Source organism: Aquarana catesbeiana, linkage group LG03, assembly GCF_042186555.1.
Source record: "Aquarana catesbeiana isolate 2022-GZ linkage group LG03, ASM4218655v1, whole genome shotgun sequence".
Lineage (NCBI taxonomy): Eukaryota > Metazoa > Chordata > Amphibia > Anura > Ranidae > Aquarana > Aquarana catesbeiana.
The window spans coordinates 547,090,599-547,113,700 of record NC_133326.1 but is presented as its reverse complement, the minus strand read 5'-3'; the positions used below and the strand labels follow the sequence as shown (position 1 = coordinate 547,113,700).

Sequence of the window (23,102 nt, the reverse complement as noted above, 5' to 3'; positions counted from 1 at the left end):
ATCTGCCTGAGCCAATCAGCTAGTATGTTTGAGGTCAAATTGGAAGTGGAGATTTATTGGAAAACTAAACAAAGGATAAGTTTAGTTGTGACTGCGAATGCCACATCTTAGTAGAAAGGATTTTATTACATAGCAAGGTCCACCTTCAGAAGACTTGATGTCACTACTAGCCAGTACAAACTCTTCGGCAGCTCATATTAAACCAGTTGCTTAGCTTTTTCCTGTGATTTTCAGCCATTTTCTGAGATCATTATTGTTTTCCAATGCTGTTCTATGGATGAGGAGGATCTTCCCCAGACAGCATATATGACCTAGGGGTGACCCATAACTGGCACATGACTGGCCAAGAGCAACAGGAGGGGAGACAACTGCCCATCCTGTGTAGCCCTGGCACCTGCTGCTGCTTTAGAGGGGACACCTATTCCTGTACAGAACATTTTTAAGAGGGAAATTCCTCTCACCTCCTGTTACATCTCTGAGATAGGAAATAAAAGGGAATCTCCCGTTAGGATACAGAAAAGGGAACTCTATACAAAGCTTTAAAAAAAGGTTTTGGCTAAAGACATACTTTTAACTATCTGGCACCCAGAAATGGAGATAAGAACAGATTTTTTTTTTAGTCAGTGCACATCATATACTAGGTCAAAAAATTAACAGAAGGAAGCTACAGCAACAAAACAGATATGTATTAAGAAAAGGGAGCATTAGGGTAAGTACAAGCCAGATAAAATTAAATTTTTCTGAAGGTGGAAAGCTGGTTTTAATAGGTCCCCCAGCTGCAGACCTTTAGAAGTCTTCCTCAGACCAGCACCAAGCAGTTCTCAGTGGTGGAAGCGCTATGCAAACAGTGAATCGGCATTGGTTCCAAGTGGGAAGACCCCAGCTGTTCAGCAGCGGGGTGAGGGGAGAAGATAGGATACCTGCAGATTTAGTTGGCATGATTTTCAAAGAAAAATTTGAAAAACAGGTTAGTCTCTGATTAGATTTATTTGACAGGATTACAGTGTCAGTAAAAGGATGCTCTGAAACCAAATTTAAACTGATTATTAGGCATTTATTTCACATGATTGTCCAAATGTAACCCTACAGCGACAGGTTACATATCAATTTCTTGGACAAGACGAGGGGCTTCCATCATAGCAAATGTAGAGTGTGGTGGTCTCATCCCTATCTGAATGAACCATGGAAAAAGAAATCCCCCTATATTTGGGACTTTAACAGGCCACCACCTCTGGAGTTAAAAAAATAACAAATTTTATTGATGTGTTTAAAAGAGAAAGGCTTAACAGCGTCTATGACATACAAGAAAAAAATCATTCCACAGTAGATGCACAATCAAAACAAAAAATATGTATAGGGTCACAAAGAATATAGATGTACTCTCACAGGGGTTGTGTACCCCAATACCCAAATATTGGGGTACACTACCCCTGTGAGAGTACATCTATATTCTTTGTCACCCTATACATATTTTTTGTTTTGATTGTGCATCTACTGTGGAATGATTTTTTATCTTGTATATCATAGACGCTGTTACGTCTTTCTCTTTTAAACACATCAATAAAATTTGTTATTTGTTATCTCAAGAGGTGGTGGCCTGTTAAAGTCCCAAATATAGGGGGATTTCTTTTTCCATGGTTTATCAATTTCTTGGAGTCTTCCTGCAAAATGACACTAATAAAACTGCAAATTATACAATACCTGCTTCCCCACGGAGAGCCTTCTCCACCGCAACCCCCCTCTCCTCCAACTGTCGCTGCTTTTCCTCCACCTGCTCTAACTGCCGCTGGATTATCTGAAGACACAAAAATATAAAAAAAAACAAAAAACAAACTTTTAAATGCAAATAACCAAAATGTTTTCAAACTGAAAAAAATGAAGCTTTTTAATTTTGCCTTTCCTGGTTTTTCCCTACATTTTTAAAGCGGGGTTCCACCCAAATTTTGAACAATATCTGTATGTATTCTCTTCCTTGCCTAGATGCTGACATGCCGTTTAAAAAAATTTAAATCGCCGTAATTACCTTTTATTTTTCTATTCTTCTTTGCACTTCCTGGTTCTCCTCCCGTGGGAGTAGGCGTGTTTCTAGCCTCTCCCAGACTCCTGGGAGCTAGTCTCAGGCTTCCGGGATGCCACTGAGCATGTGCGGGAATGAGCGGTGAATGCTGGGAGCACAGCATTCACCACATCCAGGAAATAAATGCTTGTGGGCTTCAAATGCCCACAATGAAGATGGAAACCGCCTGCAGTGAATAATATAAGTTATTCTTTCCGACGAAATATGACACAGGCGGACATATTACACACAATATGTGAGTATGTAATGCTGAGAAGAAAAGTTTGTGAATGAACTCAAAAAAAAAAAAAACGATAGATAGGTGGACCCCCGCTTTAAGTACAACTTGTCATCAATACATACCTTATTTTAGACCCAGTGAAAGTTATTAGGTTTCTGTGCTTTTCTATGCAATGTAGACTGAACGTGGCTGGTGGGAGGGGGCCGGCAGTGTGCTCTACATAACACACTGAAAACATCACAGCACCCTGCCTCAGTACTCTTATAAGGAGATCACAGCCCTGATGCAAGCAGTGGGCTGGCTCTTAAGAGGGGTTATGCAAATCTAATCAAACTACCTTCATAGGTAAGTGTTAGTGTGGAGGAGTGGGAGTACCTAGGCAGGTATATATATGCATGCAGATCATCTTAGGTAATGCCCAAAAGTAATGCCTGATCCTCCATGATTAAAGAAATTTAAATCCAATGAATCAAAGGTTCAGGTTGGTGAGGAAAGAGCTAGAAGATGCTGGATGTGCTTAAACCAGATAGAGGTGGGCTCTTTTTGATTGTTGCACCTTCCAATGCACACAGCAAGAAGCTCACAGGGTGCAGTAAATCTGAGTAAGAAATTTTCTGCTGCTCTAGTTTATAAGGCAGAAGGCAGTAAGCATAAGCAGTACGGCAGATAAAAGGGGATCCACATGTATCCTTAATGACAGCTCAGACTCTATGGTCCTGCAGTAATGTGTGGAGGTTTTTAATAAATGAAATAGAAAAGCCAGTTTTTATCTACCTGTGCCCTGTGCAGCCTCTTTAACTCCTCCTGCTTGGCCTGTCTCCGGGCAGCTTTCTGAACTCTTTTAGTAAGCTTGGCATTCAGCTCTTCATCTGTGTAGGTTTTCTGTCAAGAGGAAAATAAGTGAAATACAAGCCACATTGGACATCAAGTACTTCCCAACACCTCCACCAATGTATTGTAAGCCCAAACCACCAATTCTCTATGAGTTATAAACATTAACTTCTTATCAACGTGATCCGTTATCCTCACTTGGTCATCCTTTAAATAGCATTTAGTCAAGTATTGCTCCCTCTACTTGTTCCTATCCATTCATTATAACAAAATCCAGCTTTTGGTGCAGTCAGCTTGTTAAAATCGACAATTCACATGAATCGAATATGTCTAAACGAAAAAAAAAAAATATTTTTTTATTTTCAGTAATAAAGATGATGCTCTGAGCTGCACCGGCATTCCATCTACAACCTAGGAAAAAAAAAATCACATGGTTTCTGGCCAGGTGCATTGTGGGCTTTTGACATTATCTGAGATTTACTTTTTTATTATTTTTAATCAGTCAGATTCTGACTGGGAGACCTAAAGTGAGATAAAAGAATCAGGCAGGTATAAACATTGTGCATCATTACTCAGCAAGATGCTGAGCCTGGATTTTGTAATGAACAAACATACTCCATGTAATAACAAACCGTACATAGAAGCAAGGATTGGGAAACATCAATACTGACAAGAATATTTGCATTGAAGGTCTGTGGACTCCAGACCATCACCTACTATTAATGGGCTTGGTGTGCCGTGCTCTCCGTGCTGAGCTATGTCTGATCTCACATCAGCTCATGGCATAGCACTAAGCAGTCTATTCTGATCTAAACAGTTATTAAAGGTGAAGACATGAATGGACGCTGGAGAGCAGCGAGCATTAGATGTCCCTGTAATGGCTTATTTTTGACAGAATCATAGAAGGGATTTCATGCAAAGCAAACAAAAGGTTTCCTTGAGAGGAAAAGGTATCTTAAATGCCCAACTCCAGCCAAAACTTTTGTTTGTCACTTTGGACAGAGGGGTGAAGAGTTAGAACCCTTGTCAGGTTTTTAATGCGGTCTGTGTGCTCACTAGGAAGAGACAACCTCAATTACTGTCCTGGGGACAAGGAGTCAAAAGAAGAGGAAGTGATGGGGAAAAAAGCACATTAGCAGAGCGGGAGCGAAGGCCAGGTTTTCTTTTTTGCTGAACGGTATTCTATCCCTGTGATACCTGTTCTCTCTCATTTCTTGTCCTGATATTGCCTGCTCTGTATAGATTTAAAAAAAAAAAAAGACCACACATCAATGCTAAGCTTAAAAGTTGCAGAGAATAGAAGCTGCTTCAAGATCAAAGAATTGATCAACATCGTGATTCTTCGCTTACATAGTATAGTAGATAACGTCACTAGAATTCTGCCCTCCTTGTCCAGTTGGAGGAATCTTTTCTGTTAAGACGACAAAATGCAAAAAAGTCTCAAATGCCTAGTGGACTACCTTAAAGTGGAGTTCCACCCACTTTTACATATCTTCAGCATCCCTCACTAAACTGCGCACTGTAAACGAATTGGATATTTTCTAATTTTTTTTCTCAGCACCTACTGTATATCTGCTGTATTCATTTTTCACTTCCTCCTCCCTGGCCGTGGCCCATCGCATCATTTCCTGTTTGCAATGCCTTCTGGGAAAGGGCGGCAACTTCCTCTGACACTGCCGTTGCTATGGAAACCTGACCTGAAACCTATTACGCTGCTTGTGCTGCACTGAGCATGTGCGAGATCTGCAAGGATGAGATCCAGGAAGAAATACAGTCTGGCTTCAGATGCCCACACTTAAGATGGCCACGGCCTGCTGTAAGTTTATAAAATAACAAACTACTGCTATAAACTAACAAAACAGACCTTAGTTTACAGACTAACTTTACTAGAATACATTAAGCTTGTGTATTATAGGGGTATTTTTATTTAAAAAGTATAATTTCGGCTGGAACACCACTTTAAATACATTTAAGCCAAAAAGCAAAAAATACACTCACAAATGACCACAAGGCTGAAAGAATATATATAGTGATAAACCCAAGTTCCAGTGACAAGGACAGATGTAGAAGTCCCATAGAAAGATTCAGGTGTCACACAAGCACAGATTCAACTCTGATGGGTTTCAAGGGCCAAATCCTCTTCCTCAGAGCATGAGAAGCAAGCACTGAGGAAGAGGGTTTGGCCCTCGCAACACGTCAGCATGTGCTTGTATGATACCTTAGCCTTTGTATGGGACTTCTACATCTTGCTCCATGTCATCAGCACGTGGGTTTATCACTATTTATGCTTTCAGCCGTGTGGTCATTTGTGAGTATTTTTGTTTTATTTTTGCTCTTTGGCTTTTTAATAATGCATTTACGGTAATGCACTAGCCTTTTTTGTCATTTTATCACCTGATCTGTCCCCGTGACACCTGTCCCCCCTCATTTCTTATCCTGTTTTCACATTTCTGCCCTGATGACACCTGTTTCCCTTCATTTGCTGCTCTGGTATTACCTGTTGTGTCTCTATAAAACCTGTTCCCCCTTCATTTTTTGTCCTAGTATTAACTGTTTTGTCCTAGTGACACCTGTTCCCCTTCTTTTCTTGCCCTGGTTTTACCTGTTCCCCTTCATTTCCTGTCCTGGTATCACCTGCGACACCTGTTTTTAAATTTCTGTCCTAGTGTTAGCTGTTCTCCTCTCCATTGTCACCTCACCCCATTTGTTGTCATGAAATGACCTATTCTGTCCCTGTGAGATCTGTTCACCCTCATTTACTGCCTGTATCACCTCTTCTATCCTGGTGACAACAGTTCCCCTTCATTTTTTTTGGCTTGGTATCACTATAACAGGAAGTGAGAGAAAACCTCCCGAATGGGGACACAGCATTTAAAATCGGCCAGACGTTATAAGTTCCCCATCTCTATTAATAACTGTTTTAAAAAAGTTTTGGATGAAGTTGGGCTTCATGATGAAAAAATATTTTTAGCAATTAAAGAAAACTTGTATTAAGAAAAAAACATGTTGACTGCTGTTGCTGGCTTCCACCTGAAATTGAGGCTTGCCAGGTTGTCTTTGGCTTCAATGTTGTCACTGATGTGGGAACAAGCATGCGACCAGTGAAGGCATTTCCAAGAATATCAGCAAAAGCAGCTTCAGAATGTCCCTCAGTGCAGGTTTCTATTATTGCTCGTAGCAGACAGTAAGAGTGCAGGTGGCATTGCCTCATTGTAAGGTAGGAAGACAAGCGGAAACACAGCATGGAAAGAGTTAAAATCAAGAGGATTATAATGATGTCACTACCTTGGATGAATATGACCGTCTGAATGCCAAGGCATGGGGGACATAGACCGACTGACACAGACACATGGTGGGGGAGGGCAAAATGAAGCAAATTATTTGGTTAAAGCAAATGAAATGAAAAAAAAATCAATAACACAATAATTAGCTGATTAAAAATGACATCAAAAAGGACAAAACTCTTTTGCTACGGAGGATGTTCGCAGGGGATTATGGAAGAGCAGCACAGTAACCTAGGCAGGCCAAAATGTTACTATTGGCACAAGAGGTGGTGACCATGTGTTGTGATATTCCTGAGATGGAAAAGCCCTGACATCCGTTACAAGAATTGAATGGGTCACAAATGTGTTCTGCTATTCTAAACCCCCTGGGACAACACCTTTTTAGCAACACACGAGGACAGCACAGTCAGGGCTGCCAACTGTCAATGGTGCTGCATTCCCACCTATCTGTGAGAAGAAAGTAGGATGTCAAATCTGACTGCTTAAAGTGTATGTAGCCAAAACTCATTTTTTCCCCCCTAGTTTTGAGTACTAATGGGTTCGAACTCTTCTCAAGTTGTTATCGCTGTCGGCGTCTTCCTGGGGAGATTAAACTTGACTTTTAAGCTGCTTACATTTTGCCATTCATGGCTTCTCCTTTCCCAATCAACATAATAATGAAATTATTAAATAAAACCTGTTTTTCTTACATTCCTTATTTCAGAATCAGTGATGCCATCACTGGATCGCTTTGCTTTCCTATGCAATGCAAGCAGATCATGGCAGATGGATGGGTATTGTACATAGCTTAGGCAGCCCATACAGGAGTCGTTTGTTTTTTCGTTTAAACAGCTGGCTGAACAAAAAAAAAATCTGTCTCAATTCCCCATCCACACACTTCATGTAGATGGGGAAATCTACCCTGCTTAACTATTGTATTGCTGTCAGAGTAAACTGATCAGCGCTGCCTGCTATAGCCTGCGGCACAGATTGAGCGATTGAAAAAAAACAACAGTTTGGTTGTACAGAAATCGATCAGTAGATCAACTTCTGTCCAAACTCCCTGCCCATACATACATCCCTGCAGAACCAAACAAATTTCAATCCATCTATGACTGACTTTGCTGAAAACATCACAGCACCCTGCCTCAGTACTTTTCTCAGGAGCAAATATCAAAATGGCTTCGTGGGCTGGTGTCAGTCTGAAGAACTGGACATTTCTAGGCAGGCTGTATTTGCATGCAGACTGCCTTAAGTAACACCCACATTTAATGAATGGAAGGGGTGAGCAAGGGCCAGTCAGGCCAGCCAGCCAAAAAATGAAGTAGACTATCTGATTTTCTGCAGCACACTGTGAGAAGCTCAAAGTGTACAGTAAATTACAACCCTCTTTTTGTCCTGGTGACTATAATCACCAAAATGGAAATTATGAGAAATCTTAAGAGCCACCAGAAGAGGAAGTGAGGGGCAATCTTTCAACTGGGACATCCTTTCTGGTCACAGTCAAATTCAAATTCCCTCACTTTGGAGAGATTGCCATTCACTTCCTGTTGCATCACTAGTACAGGAAGTGAAGAGGAAAAAAGTTTTGGCTTTACATGCACTTCAATATTATCCAATATAAAAAAATGTAAAAACAATCCAACAGATGCCAACCCTGGGAACATAGAACAAAAAGTGCCTGAGAAATGGGTGCAGATGTCTTCCAATTTAACAGACAGCACAAATTTCGGACGCTCACTGCTATACTTGTGAACTGTACATACAGTATATCAAGTAAAGGATAGCCTTAAATGCAGGATAAGTTAAGAAAAACCTTATATCTTACAAATTTGGTGGATATGTTATAAAGAAAACATTCCCTCCACATTTCTCAGGCTTGTAATTAAAATAAAAAGCAAAACCAATGATGTAATAAACCAATGAGGGCTTTTTATATTTTATCCTAGCAATGAATGGAACTTAAAGTGTCACTTCACTTTGGCTGGGGAAAATAATAATCATAATCAACTACTCTTGTTACATACAAGAAAATTAAATTTCAGAGTTCCACCTGCTGTCCTCTGTATTCGGGCATGGCTTTCCCTAACCCATAGGTGTGCATAGGGGATGTGCCGAGTGTGCCTGGGCACACCCTAATCACCCCCGTGCACCAGGGCCACTGTAAAAAGCCCTCTTGTACCAGATCCGGGTCCTATACGTTCAAAAGGGGGGCCCAGCATTTGCTGAGCAGGAGAACCGGCTGTACTGCTGTATTGCAGACACTGATCCCCTTGTTCCTCTCCCTGCAGCACTGCCAGCCTCTCCTCACCGTCCTCCCTTCAGCTGCACTGCAGGGGGATTGAGGGAAAGGGGCTGGTAAATGTCATCTACTGGCCCCTTTCTTTTCTGAATGAACACAGTTAGAGATCGGTACTGTTCACTCCTGGGTCCTACATCGCTGATGCGCTTCCTATTCACTGCTGGCTTCTCCTAATCTTCCCTGGTACCGATCGCACCTGTGTCCATTCATCGCGGAAGCATAGTAAACTGTTTACTATGCTTCAGTTTGTGAATGAATAGGAAGCCTGTTAGTGCTACCTTTTCATTCATCTGTGCAGCTGAGGCTCATGTGAGATATTAGGGTCTGTTTTATTTCATTAAAGCCCCCCCGGATCACTTAGAAATGTATATGAATAAAAATAATAATTGAAAAACAAAAAAGTAAAAAAAAAACAAAATTAAAATTCTAAAAAAATATTGCTTTGTGCTCTATAATTTCTGCAATGACATAGTATCACAGCCATGGCATATGTACACCCCTAACCACTGTCTCTGTTGCTCTGTGTCTGAACTTTGGGGTGCACACCCTAATGCAATAAACTGCGCACACCTATGCTCTCACCTCAGCATGGGAAGGTCTTTCCTGCTATAGTCACATGACCGGTGTCTGCTAAAAGCCAGTGACATGGGCAGGAAATTACACTTTCAGGAAGTTAGGTACACCAACAACATACAGAGCGCTTCGATAAAAGGAAACGGTGTACTAACAAGTTTATCAATACCCAAGTAGAAAAAAAATCTTCTGTAGCAATTATAAATGCTAATCAATTTTTTTTTTTCACAAAAGTGGAGCTACCCTTTAAAAACCTGCTGGTATTGACAAACATTGGACATTACTTACAATCCCATATTATTATTATTTTTTTTTCTTTTTTGCAACAAAACCTGTTATACACTTCCCCACTGAACTCCATACAGAATATTGTTTGTTTTAAAAAAAAAAAAAAAGAATTCCAGCCAAAGCATTAAAAACACCCAGGTGTAAATACTTAAAATGGGAACTGCCTATCCATAATTTTTTTTTTCATTCTGGTGGCAAGCTAGGCTTCTACCAGGGTCCCACTTACAGCTGCTTTAGCCTAGGTTCAGACTATTGCGATCTCAGACATTGCATGTGATTCGCACCCGTACTCTCTGAATCAACATTAACTATTTTACTCCTTATGCTGATAGCATTAGTAAATAAATAGAAAGTATATTATATTTACTTGTTGTAAACATTTTTTTTACATTACTTCAATTGCTTTCTGGTTTCTGGCCTATGCCAAAAAGATACATCCCAGGAGTCTTCATGGGCATCTTTTTTCATCTGGTATGTCTCATCTAAGCATACCTTTCTGCCTGCATGCCTGAGCAAAAGGAAAATGAATTTCAGGAATTATATGCTATATGATTGGCCATGTCTAGAAATGCTAGTTTTTTTTTTAAAGCTCTTAAGAAAAAAAAGCTGGGAGACATGGATGGATAGATGAGTGCACTTAGAATAATAAAAATGAAAGTGATTGTAAAGGTTCAATTAAAAAAATAAAATAAACATGTCACCTACCTGCTCTGTTCAATGGTTTTTGCACAGTGCAGCTCCAATCCTCCTCTTCTGGGGTGCCCTGCTGGTGCTCCTCCTCCCTTCAGTGTGCCCCCATAGCAAGGCTCTTGCTATGGTGGTACTTGTGCTGGCTTGATCCCGAGCTGGGCTGTGTGCATCTATTGACACACACAGCACAGATCATCCCCCCACTGGATTGGATTGACAGCCATTGGTTCCTGCTGCTGCCTTCAAGTCCAGTGAGGAGAGAGAGCAGTGCTGCTGCTCTCTGGCACAGCACTGGAATGAGATCAGGCTCAGGTAAATATTTTGGGGAGTGGGGGGGAGCTGATCACAGAAGTTTTTGTTACCCTAATGCAGAGAATGCTTTAAGGCAAAAAAAAAAAACTTCTGCCTTTACAACCACTTTAAATAACGTTTTCAGTTTTTGGTGCTCAGATACAGTTAAAGTGGTTGTAAAGGCAGAAGTTTTTTTTTTTTTAATCTTAATGTATTCTATGCATTAAGATAAAAAAAGCCTTCTGTGTGCAGCAGCCCCCTTAACACTTACCTGATGTCCCTATATCCAGCGATGACCACGAGTGTTTCAACCGTCTGAGATTCTACCTTCCGATTGGCTGAGACGCAGCAGCAGCAGTGCCATTGTCTGTCGCTGCTGTCAAAGTCAGCTAGCCAATCAGGGGAGAGAGGGGGCTCTGTGACTAAATGGACACAGGGAGCTGTGACTCGGCTCAGGTGCCCCCATAGCAAGCTACTTGCTGTGGGGACACTGAACTGCAGGGAGGGGCCAGGATCACAGAAGAGGGACCCTGGAAGAGGAGGATCCGGGCTGCTCTGTGCAAATTCACTGCAACAGAGCAGGTACACAAAACATGTTTATTTTTATGGGGGAAAAAACGAGACTTTACAATCACTTTAAGTTTTGCTTTGATTAATTACATCTTAACTATAGGTAGGAGATGAACATGGTGGTTTAAAAACTCTCTTCTATATCTGAAGTCAAATCTAATTAATAGACTTTTCAATACTGAACTAATATATTTGTGTAATGTGTCAGTCACTAACAGTGTCCTCTCTTTATGGATCACTAGAAACCCTTCATGAACTCAATGCCTGTTCTGGAGGCCAATAAATTACAGAACATTGCCAGAAGAAAAATTAAATTATGCACCCTTTTCTTTATATTAGTTTTCCTTATATTTTTTTTCTTCTTATATTTAGATAAGTATTACAATTAACATATAAGATGTTTATATTGTTATTATTGTAGTTAAAGTGTTAATAAACCCAGGACAATGTATCCATTATATCTGGTCTCCCACAGTACATAGAACATGGAAATGCAATTATTTTAGTCAATATAAACTGCTAAATACCTTTTCTCATTAGCAGTTTATAGCAGTCTTTTATGACCTCTATCGATGCCTAGTTATAGCTTGTAGTTTTCATTCTGCGCCGACTGTCCTATGAGGATGTAGGACACCTGACCCTCTGTCTAGACAGTGCTGATTGGCCCTGTGCTGATCCCATGCATCCTCCCAAGAAAAGAAATCTAGCAATAAACACCAAACTGAGCATGTGCAGACTGACGCCACTAACCATCTTATCTGGAGACGTTTTGGGGACAATGCAAGAAGGGGAGGATCTGTGCATACACGATCAGCTTTTTTACACAATGCAGAGGATTAACCCCTTAGGTTCCACAGTGAGTAGAACAAGCATGCTTTACTGCATATACAGACTGATTTTTACTGTTGTGGGTTTAGTAACACTAAGTACTGCACAATTTATTTTCATTTTGTACTGTTCTTTTAGATTGTATATGAATGGTTACCCTGCTTATTTTGTCTGCTTCAATGAATTCTAATTGTTTAAACCTAACAAAAATATTCAAAGGGAAAGTGAGAAAGAAAAAGGAAAGCAGAAAGAAAGAGAAAAATAAAAAAGAAATTAATGGGTGGAAAAAAAAAAAAAAAAACGAAGAAAACGAGAGTAAATGACAAAAGGAAAATGTTGCCTTTGACAAGAATTCTTCTTTAACCACTTCCCGCCCGCCCTATAGCGGATTGACGTCCGGGAAGTGGTTGTGTTATCCTGACTGGACGTCATATGACGTCCAGCAGGATAACATGCCGCAGCGCGCCCCCGGGGGCGCGCATCGCGGCGATCGGTGGAGCGGTGTGTCAGTCTGACACACCGCTACACTGATCTTGGTAAAAAGCCTCCGGCGGAGGCTCTTTACCACGTGATCAGCCGTGTCCAATCACGGCTGATCACGCTGTCAATAGGAAGAGCCGTTGATCGGCTCTTCCTCACTCGCGTCTGACAGACGCGATTAGAGGAGAGCCGATCGGTGGTTCTCCTGGCAGGGGGGGTCTGTGCTGATTGTTTATCAGCGCAGCCCCCCCTCAGATCACCACACTGGACCACCAGGGATCGCCACTAGGACCACCAGGGAAGGGGCAACATGTGGATGGCCAGGTATGTACCCCATGGCCATCCACATGTGCCCAGTGTGCCCAGTCAGTGCCAATCAGTGCCCACAAATGGGCACTGATTGGCACAATTATGTTGCAGTGATGCCCAACAATGCCACCCTTAGGGGCATCACTGCAAACAACCAGTGCCGTCAGTGCCACCCATCAGTGTCCATTCATGCCACCTGTCAGTGCCCATCCGTGCCCATCAGTGCCCATCTATCAGTGCCCATCCATGCCCATCTGTGCCAACTATCAGTGCCACCTATGAGTGCCCATCAATGCCACCTATGAGTGCCCATCAATGCCACCTATGAGTGCCCATCAGTGCCGCCTATAAGTGCCCATCTGTGCCACCTATGAGTGCCCATCAGTGCCGCTTACCAGTGCCACCTATCAGTGCCCATCAGTGCCGCCTATCAGTGCCCATCAGTGCCGCCTATCAGTGCCCATCATCAGTGCCCGTCAGTGCCACCTCATCAGTGCCACCTCATTGGTGCCACCTCATCGGTGCCCATCAGTGCCGCCGTATCAGTGCCAGTCAGTGCCCGTCAGTGCAGCCATATCAGTGCCCGTCATTGAAGAAGAAAACGTACTTATTTACAAAAAAAATTTAACAGAAACAAAGAAAAACTTGTTTTTTTTCAAAATTTTCGGTCTTTTTTTATTTGTTGCGCAAAAAATAAAAACCGCAGAGGTGATCAAATACCACCAAAAGAAAGCTCTATTTGTGGGAACAAAATGATAAAAAATTTGTTTGGGTACAGTGTAGCATGACCGCGCAATTGTCATTCAAATTGCGACAGCGCTGAAAGCTGAAAATTGGTCTGGGCGGGAAGGTGTCTAAGTGCCTGGTATTGAAGTGGTTAAATAGCGCTCACATGACAGTTTTCTGTGATTTGCAGCATAAATAATGAGGTCTGATTGGTTTCTATGATTCTCGGTGAACAAAAACTATTAGCGCCTATATTTTTTCTAGACTACATGTGGACTCTGTACTAGATACAAACACATGGTACTGATACACGCTACATTTCCAACTACTCAGGATACTACCAGGTACCTCGGCTCTCTCCAGGTAAAAGTCTGGATCCTCTTGAAAGTGCTGGGGTGGGAGGGGGTAAAAAAATAAACTGCAAACATATACATACAACAACGTTTAAACAAACATTAAAGCTGAAGTTTGGGTATGGCAATTTTTATATAGTTATATTGGCCCAGCTAGGACAAATGAAAGTCTGTATGTGCCATACCTGTGGGATCCCAGGTAAAGCTGGAAATTACTGTAGTAGGTGCTGCAAAGTACAGTGCTCTTCAGTAGCTTCCGGGTTCCACACTGAGCAGTTGCCTTGCTGCATTGTGAACACAGGTCGCTCCCTCATATAGAGGCCATTCAGGGAACACTTTTGCATTTTTTACAATGAATGCTGATTAGACAAGGTGGGCAATGCAGGGTTGTGCTGTCACAATTTCCACATTGTCCATTCAGAGAACACTTTGTATTCATTGAGAAAATGCAAAGTGTTCTCTGAATGGCACCTGTGCTAAGCAAGCAACCTCCTATGTTCAGTAAAAAGCAGAGCAGCTGCTTGGCGTGAGACCTGGAAACTAGCAGCAATTACTGTAGTAGTGTTGCCTACTACAGTGATTTCCAACTCCCGCAGGGCTTCCACAGGTTTGGCACATACAGTGCCACACTTTTTAGATATTTGTAAAAAAAAAATTGGAAAATCATTTATCATTTTCCTTCCACTTCACAATTATGTGCCACTTTGTGTTGGGCTATCACACAAAATCCCAATAAAATACTTTTACGTTTTTGGTTGTAACATGACAAAATTTGGAAAATTTCAAGAGGTATGAATACTTTTTCAAGGCACTTTACATACACATAGGTTCAAACGACCAAACTAACTACAAAACTGCCATACTATAACTTCAGCTTTAATAAGTACAAATCAGGTGTACCTTTCGTGCATAAACAAAGTAGACACACATTCTGTGCAAAGAATCCATATGGCACAGCTTTTAAGAAACTAGAGATTTTCCTTTTTCCTGCTTCAGTATAAAATGTTTGATTGCACTGTATACAAATGACTGATGCACTTATGGCAGCTTGTGCAATAATTTACAGTTAAATAACATAATACATCTGAATACAGGCCATTACTGAGTGTTACTATAATATATGGGTATAACTGGAAGTCAACTATGCTTTCATAACAGTGATGCTTACCTCTCGCTTTGATTTCTGTGAAGACTTCTCTAAGACATCATCGCTTGACAGGTCTGAGTCTTCAGAGAAGCTTAGGTGCCGCCGAAGTGGCAGTTCTAAAAATACAGGACACAGGGCAAAGCAATCAATTTAAGGGGTAAAAGAGGTTGAGTGGCAAGCTGCCATCTAATGTTAACACAAAACTTAAAAAAATCAGCCCCATCAACTAAAGTTGTATCTTGTTGAGTGGTTCTACAATTTGTGTCAATTTGTGTCATCTATGACAAGTGTTCTTGAAAGTACTTCCTTTGCGATTAAAGCTGAATGTACTGTATTTTATGTCTACAGTTATAGAGACAGTGTCATTTTTCCCCTAACATTTATCCTACAATGTGTGGCCCCCTCCATTGAGTTTTTTCATTTAACCAGCGGGTTAAACAAAAGAAAAGATGCTCACAGATCCCCACATCCACACAAATGATGGCTGCAAGTGCTGAATGTTGGCTTTCCAGCAGGACTCAATAATATGCAGCAATAATTTCTAGCAGGACTGTTCAACAGAAGCCGATCTGACCAACTTCTGTTGCACAGAGAGGGGTAAAGAAGCGGGTCTGACAACCAGCTTTTATTGCACAGAGAGGGTTAAACAGACCAAAACTCAGTGACCAGTTCAGCATTTTGATACATGTATATCCAGCTAAACACCTTTGCAATTATTTAGCATACTGATTGTTAGTCAGGTTTTCCCAGAAGAGTAGAGACAGTTATGCTGGAACAGAAAAGGGGGTTCTTCAAACTGTCATTTGAACAACTGTCTAAAATGTCTTGGTATGCTGTAGCATTACCAGTACCCTTCACTGGAAACAACTGAACAAAGTCATTTGGAGAGGCACAAATATTTGGTCATATAGTGTATGGAGTTGGTAAAAGGACACCTACAAACACCTAGGATTCGGAGAATGATCGCAAAAACTCATTCATGTTTTGAAATGTGGAGAATTCTATTTTCCATGAATCTCTAAATAAGAGAATCTGTACATCTGCAAACAGCAGTGAGTTTGTACAATCTGTTGCTTACACCTGGTTTACAAACAGTAATAATTGTAACCTTGTTATATGTACCTGCTCCGCGAACCATATTGGGCACTTTGACCTTCCCTGAGTCCACGGTGGTGCTGCTGGATGGTGTGCTTGGGGAAGACTTGTCATCCGCTGTTTTCTTCTTCTTCTCCTTCTTGTGCCCAGAGAAGACAGATTTCCACAGTGATTTGGGTTTAGTACCTTCATCTGTTTTATCAGATGAGCGATTTGCCTCCCCCTTTGATTTTTTCTCCTTCTTTCTTGGGGAGAACAGGGAAGGCCTCTTTTTGGGTTTCCCACCAGAGCCCTCCGAAGATGTGATAGAGCCATCAGCAGGTGGCAGAGACAAAAAGACCTCCGCAGAGTTCTCTAGTCTCAGGGTGGATGCCTCAGGATGAGTCCCTGTTCGTCTGGACTCTGTTGGAAGATCTGTAGTGAGTTTGGTGGAAGATGAGCCTTGGGCTCTGGGTGTGCTTACAGATGGGACAGTTTCCATCTGCTTCATTTTCATTAGCTGTTGTGTCATGGCATCCCTTAATGCCTGATTTTTTACAGACTTCTCTCGTGCTCTCATCCTCTCCTCAGCCAGTTCTTTAACTTCTGGAGTTACTTGTGGAAGGCCTCTCTTTCTGTGGTCCCTTCTTTCCAAGGAAGTTGGCAATTCTCCATTCTCCTTGGTAAGTACCAGCCTTTGGGGGTTTCTCTGGCTGGTTGGTGGGGTGTAGAACCTTTCCTGGAGGCTAGAGTTCTCAGTCCTTTCATCATAAGTGTCTTCAACATCATCTGCAAAAGGGATTTCATCCACGCTCTCTACAAAGGACTTTCGAATTTCTTCTAACCTTGGAGTGGGTTTGGGGACCTCGGGGTCTTTAACTTGTGCTTGGGGGGTTGTTTGGGTGGCCTCTGGTCCATTCTGCCAGGAAGCCCGACTATGGCGAAGAGTAGCAGGCTCTTCTCCTTGGGGTGGGGGAGGAGGAGGGCTTGAAGGAGGAGTAAGCATAGCAGAGTCCGATGTATTAAAGCTCTCACTGGCCACTGTCCGCGTATTGGAATGGCTACCATTCAAACCTAGGCCAGAACTGGTTGAAATGTCCTTTTTTTCGCCTTCTGAGCTCTTAAGCTCCTTCTCAGATGGTGATATTGGTGTTAGCGGTGAAAGGAGCTCAGTGTCCAATCTGCTTGGATTCACCTTCTTTGGGACTGGTTGAGGTTTCAGTGAAGGAGATTTCAGCTCCTTGGGAGTGGACTTGGGTAGCTGTGTCTGTGGAGCAGATGTTTCAATGGCTGGAAAACTAATTTCGGGTGTCCGACTTCTGTCAACAGGTGTTAACCCAAGGCTACGACGGATCTCAGCACTTTTCATCCAGAACTCTTCTATTAAATCAATGCGTTTCATCGCCTCCTCCGAACTGGGGCTGGTCATGTCTTGACCAGTATAAGGCAGTTTGGTCAGAGGAGTTGAAGTGATTACTGGGGAGGGCTGAAGGCATACAGGGGATGTGGCTGAGGTGGGACTGGCTGGCTCTGTCGAAGGAAGAGGTTGAGAACAGATGGGCGAGGTTGGTGTCCTCAGTGGACGTCCAAGAGGTGAGAGTGGAGATTTCACAGGAGAAGTAGGGATAACTGGTTCATTTGTTGCAACCGGTTGGGAGCACACAGGTGAGACAGGGGTCTGAGGTTTCTGTTCTGAAGGATTAGTCACTTTATTTCCTGTCTGTAGCAAGAAAGGTTCAGGGAAGAAACGTACTCCCGGAGAGGTCAGGTCCTGCAGAGGAGACCTCATGGAGGTCTAAAGGCACAAAAATTAGATAGAAAATGTCATCAACCACTGGATAAAACTATTTACATCATAACAACCAGTTTGTGTTGAGGAAGAAAACGAGATAAATTATTGTTCAAAAGGAAAAAAATCAAGGGTGTGTGCACAAAACTTTCTTTAAATGGATGACATAACATTTCCAGCTAAAATCCTCTCACCCACCTTCCCAACATCCTCTTTAGGGCTTCTGATGGGAGACAAAACTGCTGTCTGTGGGGTCACTCCAACCGGACTAGGAGGTCTTTCTACTACGGAAACAAAAAAAAATGCCAATTTATTATAAGAATTCACAGCCAAGCTGACTTATTTTCTTGCAAACTTAATATCCAATGCTCCTTTAGGCAACATTATACCCACTGGTTAGCAATCTACAGTGCTGTGTCCCCCAACGCACAAAGTATTTAACCACCCTTTATGCCCCCCCCACCCCCCAAATCTTCTTTAGATGGTAGATTTTACTTTTTTTTGTTTGTTTTTTTTATGGGGTCCTATCATATGTAAAATTATTATAATTAAGAGAAGCTCTACCCTGATAAGCCTGAGTCACTGCTTCCAACTCCAGATCCTCATCCAGTTTAAGTTTCAGTCTTTCTGCCTGCTGCAGACGTTCTTCTGCTTCTGCGTCTGATGGAATGTCATCATCTGATCGATCAAATAAGAAATTTGGTTAAGCAAACTTGGTACTCCTTATGAAGTTCCTGCACTAAAAATGACATCTCAGGGATGTTATTTTATTTTTTTGACACGCTGATACCCTATGGCTTGGTCAGTTACAATGCCTGACTGCCCCATATAACAGCTGGAAGCCATTTTGCATGCAGGGAGCCTACCTCCTCAGCATTTTATTTTTTACACTCAGTCCAGTACACACTGTTGGTCAGCAATCTGATGATCTGGGAACCCCCTTTTTTTTTTAACATAAGAGTTATTCCTAAACACACCCACTGCTGGCACTTTGGTATTGCCCACATACAAAAATTCTGATGAATCAAAGTGTCTTAAAAAACAGATTTAAACCTGCCTTAGATTAAATCGGATCAGGGATACAGAAAAGAAAAAGAGAACGTTACACAGCAAAGATTCAGGAAGTGGAGCCACCCACTCCACGTTTGCGGAACGCTCTAGAATCTGCCATCTACAGAACAGTTCACTGATTATTTTTTACCTGTTGCCTATAATTAACACAGAGTTAAAGTGATACTATACACACACTCTTTAAGTTATATTATCCCTTCTATTTCTGTATGAGGATGATGGCACTGCAAATCTTTTCATAAAAAAATATTGAAGTACCTTTTACCTAATTGATATACAGCTGTGACATGACCCAGCTCTTTCCCAGCCTGTCTGCCAGAAAGCAAACGCAGGAGGAGCTTCTAGTCCTCTGCTTCTGGTCACATGTTCAAAAAAAAGCCTTTGGAATACAGAGTAAAAATAAATAAATATCAATAAACGGTTTTAAATTGGCATACAAATATATATTTGAAATCAAATCTTTACTATTTTGTGAAAACATGGTGTGGGCGGATTTCTGCCAGTCACAGGCTGTGTCATGCCCCTCCAGCCTGTGCCATAGAATAAGAGTGAGACGAAACCTCCATCATTAATCTACATGTAAAATCCTACCCCATTGTGTTTAACTGGTTAGTGGACATGGAGGAAGAGGGCTGTCATTTACCACTGTGTATACACCTACACGTGGACTCTATAGTCACATGGGCTTCTGAGATGCGATAGGAAGGAGATGCTCATCATAGAAACTCACTGAAAACTGAGCATGTGCAGAGTTGCCACCACAGCTGCAAAATCCTTAGCTGAATTGGGGACATGAACAGAAGGTGGAGACAGAGCAGCAGCAGAATCAATCAGGTTTTTTTTTTGCAGAATACAGAAAACAAATCTAGTGACTGACGGAGCACGAACAGCATGTAATACAGCAATTATTGATGGTTTTTATGATTTGGGTAAGTTTAGTGACACCTTTAGTGGAATTAGAATTTTTTTTTTTTTTTTTTTTTTTACAAATTCAGCTGGCAAACACAGAAATCAGGCAGACACTGTATATGTACAAACTGTACATGACAAGATCGATATGCAGAAAGCAGATGTTCTCTAAATCTATTTTGTTAATTTCCCTTACTGCATTATCTACCAGTCACCAAGCACAGAGGCCTACATACCGTCACCAAGATCAGCAGATGTGTCCCCATCACCTCCCGCTTCAGCCTCGGCAAGACCCGATCCAAGAACCTCTGCCTCTGCGTCTTCATCCTCACATGGCGCTGAGGGAGGAGACAGGGAAACGGATGGAAAGAACACCCAGGAAAAAAGCAGAAAAAAATTGAAATGACAGAGATAGGACAACATGAGAGGATGGGGAAGAGTGAGGGTACAGTGGAGAACTCACAGCCACCCTGTTGCAGCCCACTATATTCAGGGTTAGTTATGTACCAGACGTAGATTGTGCTAAAAAGCATTAGTAAGCATGTAAGCAACACCACCTCTCTGCCATCAGGGGGGCACTACTAAGGAAGAGAACTGTTTGCATCTAAATTTATTTTAACTTCAGAAAATCAATTGCAAAGTCAATCACATAAATGACCAACTGCTCCTAACACACTAACATTTTGGGAGAAACTTGAGAAGATTGCCTTGGACACAAAAAAAGGTGGTTAAAATCGGCTAAACATGACTCAGTAATGTGCCAGTGTAACACTTCAACGTATTGATTATCTCTCAGAGATTACAATACTCCCCCTGACTATGCCTTCATTTGCTTTTCTATTCAGGATGGAGCCATCTTTGTTCAGTCATAGTCCAGGGTAACCATCTACGTCCTGGACTGAAATTCTAGCTCAGAGATGGCACGACCAAGTCAGTCCTGGTGCCGCTGTTAAGCCTCATGCACATGGACGTTTTTACAGCCGCTTTTTGAGCGTTTTTTGCAGCTTAACCACTTCCCGACCGGCACACGCCGATGTACGTCGACAGAATGGCACGGCTGGGCAAATGGACTCACAGGTACATTTGAATTCCCTGCCGTGGCATGCGCGCTGGCCGGGAGCTCCGTGAGTCGGGTCACGGGTCCCGCGGACTCGATCGCCGCGGGGATACCCGCGATCGCCTCACGGAGAGGACGAATGGGGAGATGCTGATGTAAACAGCATCTCCCCGTTCTGCCTAGTGACAAGTGTCACTGATCACAGCTCCCTGTCATCGGGAGCGGTGATCAGTGTAGTGACACACACAGCCCATCCCCCCTACAGTTCGAATCACTCCCCTAGGACACACTTAACCCCTCCCCGCCCCCTAGTGGTTAACCCATTCACTGCCAGTATCATTTACACAGTAATCAGTGCAGTTTTAATCGCACTGATCGCTGTATAAATGACAATGGTCCCAAAAATGTGTCAAAAATGTCCGACATGTCAGCCATAACGTCGCAGTCACAATAAAAATCGCTGATCGCCGCCATTACTAGTAAAAAAAAAAAATTATTAATAAAAATGCCATAAAACTATCCCCTATTTTGTAAACGCTATAACTTTTGCGCAAACCAATCAAACGCTTATTGCGATTTTTTTTAACCAAAAATATGTCGAAGAATACAATCGGCCTAAAGTGAGGAAAAAAAAAAGTTTTTTTTATATATTTTTGGGGATATTTATTATAGCAAAATGTAAAAAATAATGCGTTTTTCAAAATTGTTGCTCTTATTTTGTTTATAGCGCAAAAAATAAAAATCGCAGAGGTGATCAAATACCACAAAAAGAAAGCTCTATTTGTGGGAAAAAAAGGACGTCAATTTTGTTTGAGAGCCACGTCGCACGACCACGCAATTGTCAGTTAAAGCGACACAGTGCCGAATCGCAAAAAGTGCTCTGGTCAGGAAGGGGGTAAAATCTTCTGGAGCTGAAGCGGTTAAAAACGCCTGTCTATGTTAGTCTATGGCTTCATGCCCACCTAGGCATTTTTGAGCTGCAAATGGCATAGGCGTTTTTAAGCTGTAAAAAAAACCCAGGACCAGTGGGTTCTGAGAGACATTTTTCAGCTGTAAAAACGTTCTAACGCTGATAAACCCTCAAACACGTCGCTCACCAACGTTTTTTAACGTTTTTGATCCATTGAAGAAAAAAAAAAAAAAAAAAAAATTTTTGAAAAAAAAAAAAAAAAAAAAAGGCTAAAAAAAGCTAATAAATGCTAACAAACACTATTGCAAAAATGTTGAAAAAAGCTGAAAAAAGTTAAAAAAAAAAAACCTCACTGCAAAGCTACTGGCATTTTCATAACGTTATTTTAACGTCCCGTGTGAATGAGGCCTAATTCTTGGCTGTGTCAGTCAGTTGAGGTCAGGGGTTGGGGTTGGGCTTGGACACTTAGTTCCAGTGAAGAGAGCTCTTAGGGCGTTAGCATACCAAGACATTTTGGACGATTTCATGCTCCTAAGTTTGTGGGAATAGTTTGGGGGTGGCCCTTTCCTGTTCCAACATGACTGCGCACCAGTGCACAAACAAGGTCCATAAAGACATGAATGTGCGAGTTTGGGGTGATGGAACTTTACTGGCCTGAACTCAACCACATAGAACACCTTTGAGATGAATTAGAGCGCATACTGCGAGCCAAGCCTTCTCTTTCAACATCAGTGCCTGATCTCACAAATGCGCTTCTGGAAGAATGATCAAACATTCCCATAGACACACTCCCAAATCTTGTGGACAGCCTTCCCAGAAGAGTCGAAGCTGTTATAGTGGCAAAGGGTTGGCCAACTCAATATTGAACCCTATGGACTAAGAATGGGATGCCATTAAAGTATCATGTGCGTCCCACTACTTTTGGTAATATAGTGTATGTTTGACATAGATCAGACTCATGTTGCAGCCTCTCATCTTGTGACTTGCTACATGTTTGGGTGAATTGTGCTGTGTAACAGGTCTGGATCAATGGGGCAAAGTAACCTGTTACAACAATTGTACTCAATGTTATAATGAAACTACTGTGTCACAGTGTTGTTCTGTTATAGTGCCTAAAACACTTAACTTTACCACTGCCTGAACAATAACACTTAAATCTCCCCCTACGTGACCCTAACATTTAACTCTCCCCAAGGATAATACCAGAGACATATCATTATAAATAGACATGAAATATTATTATACAATTATTAAATCCATAAAGTGCAATAGGGCTCATCGACACATTTCGTCTGACGACCACCAGATGATATCTTCTTAGACGAAACACGTCGGGACGAGCCC

The 23,102-nt window shown here is 41.9% G+C and overlaps 1 protein-coding gene across 24 annotated transcripts in view; it reads right to left on the bottom strand.

The window, feature by feature from the left end:
* Positions 1-23,102, bottom strand: part of MICAL3 (microtubule associated monooxygenase, calponin and LIM domain containing 3) — a 313,530-nt gene that overhangs the window by 41,325 nt on the left and 249,103 nt on the right. For 18 of the 24 annotated variants that reach the window (XM_073621556.1, XM_073621540.1, XM_073621536.1 and 15 more), the window contains 8 exons: positions 20,028-20,129; positions 18,376-18,489; positions 18,010-18,095; positions 16,071-17,817; positions 14,970-15,064; positions 6,414-6,464; positions 3,072-3,179; positions 1,702-1,795 (listed from right to left, as the gene is read on the bottom strand). In XM_073621556.1, the coding sequence (XP_073477657.1) occupies positions 1,702-1,795; positions 3,072-3,179; positions 6,414-6,464; positions 14,970-15,064; positions 16,071-17,817; positions 18,010-18,095; positions 18,376-18,489; positions 20,028-20,129 (2,397 nt within the window). The remainder of the gene's footprint in view (positions 1-1,701; positions 1,796-3,071; positions 3,180-6,413; positions 6,465-14,969; positions 15,065-16,070; positions 17,818-18,009; positions 18,096-18,375; positions 18,490-20,027; positions 20,130-23,102) is intronic. The other 6 variants (XM_073621543.1, XM_073621541.1, XM_073621560.1 and 3 more) reach the window with 4 other exon arrangements.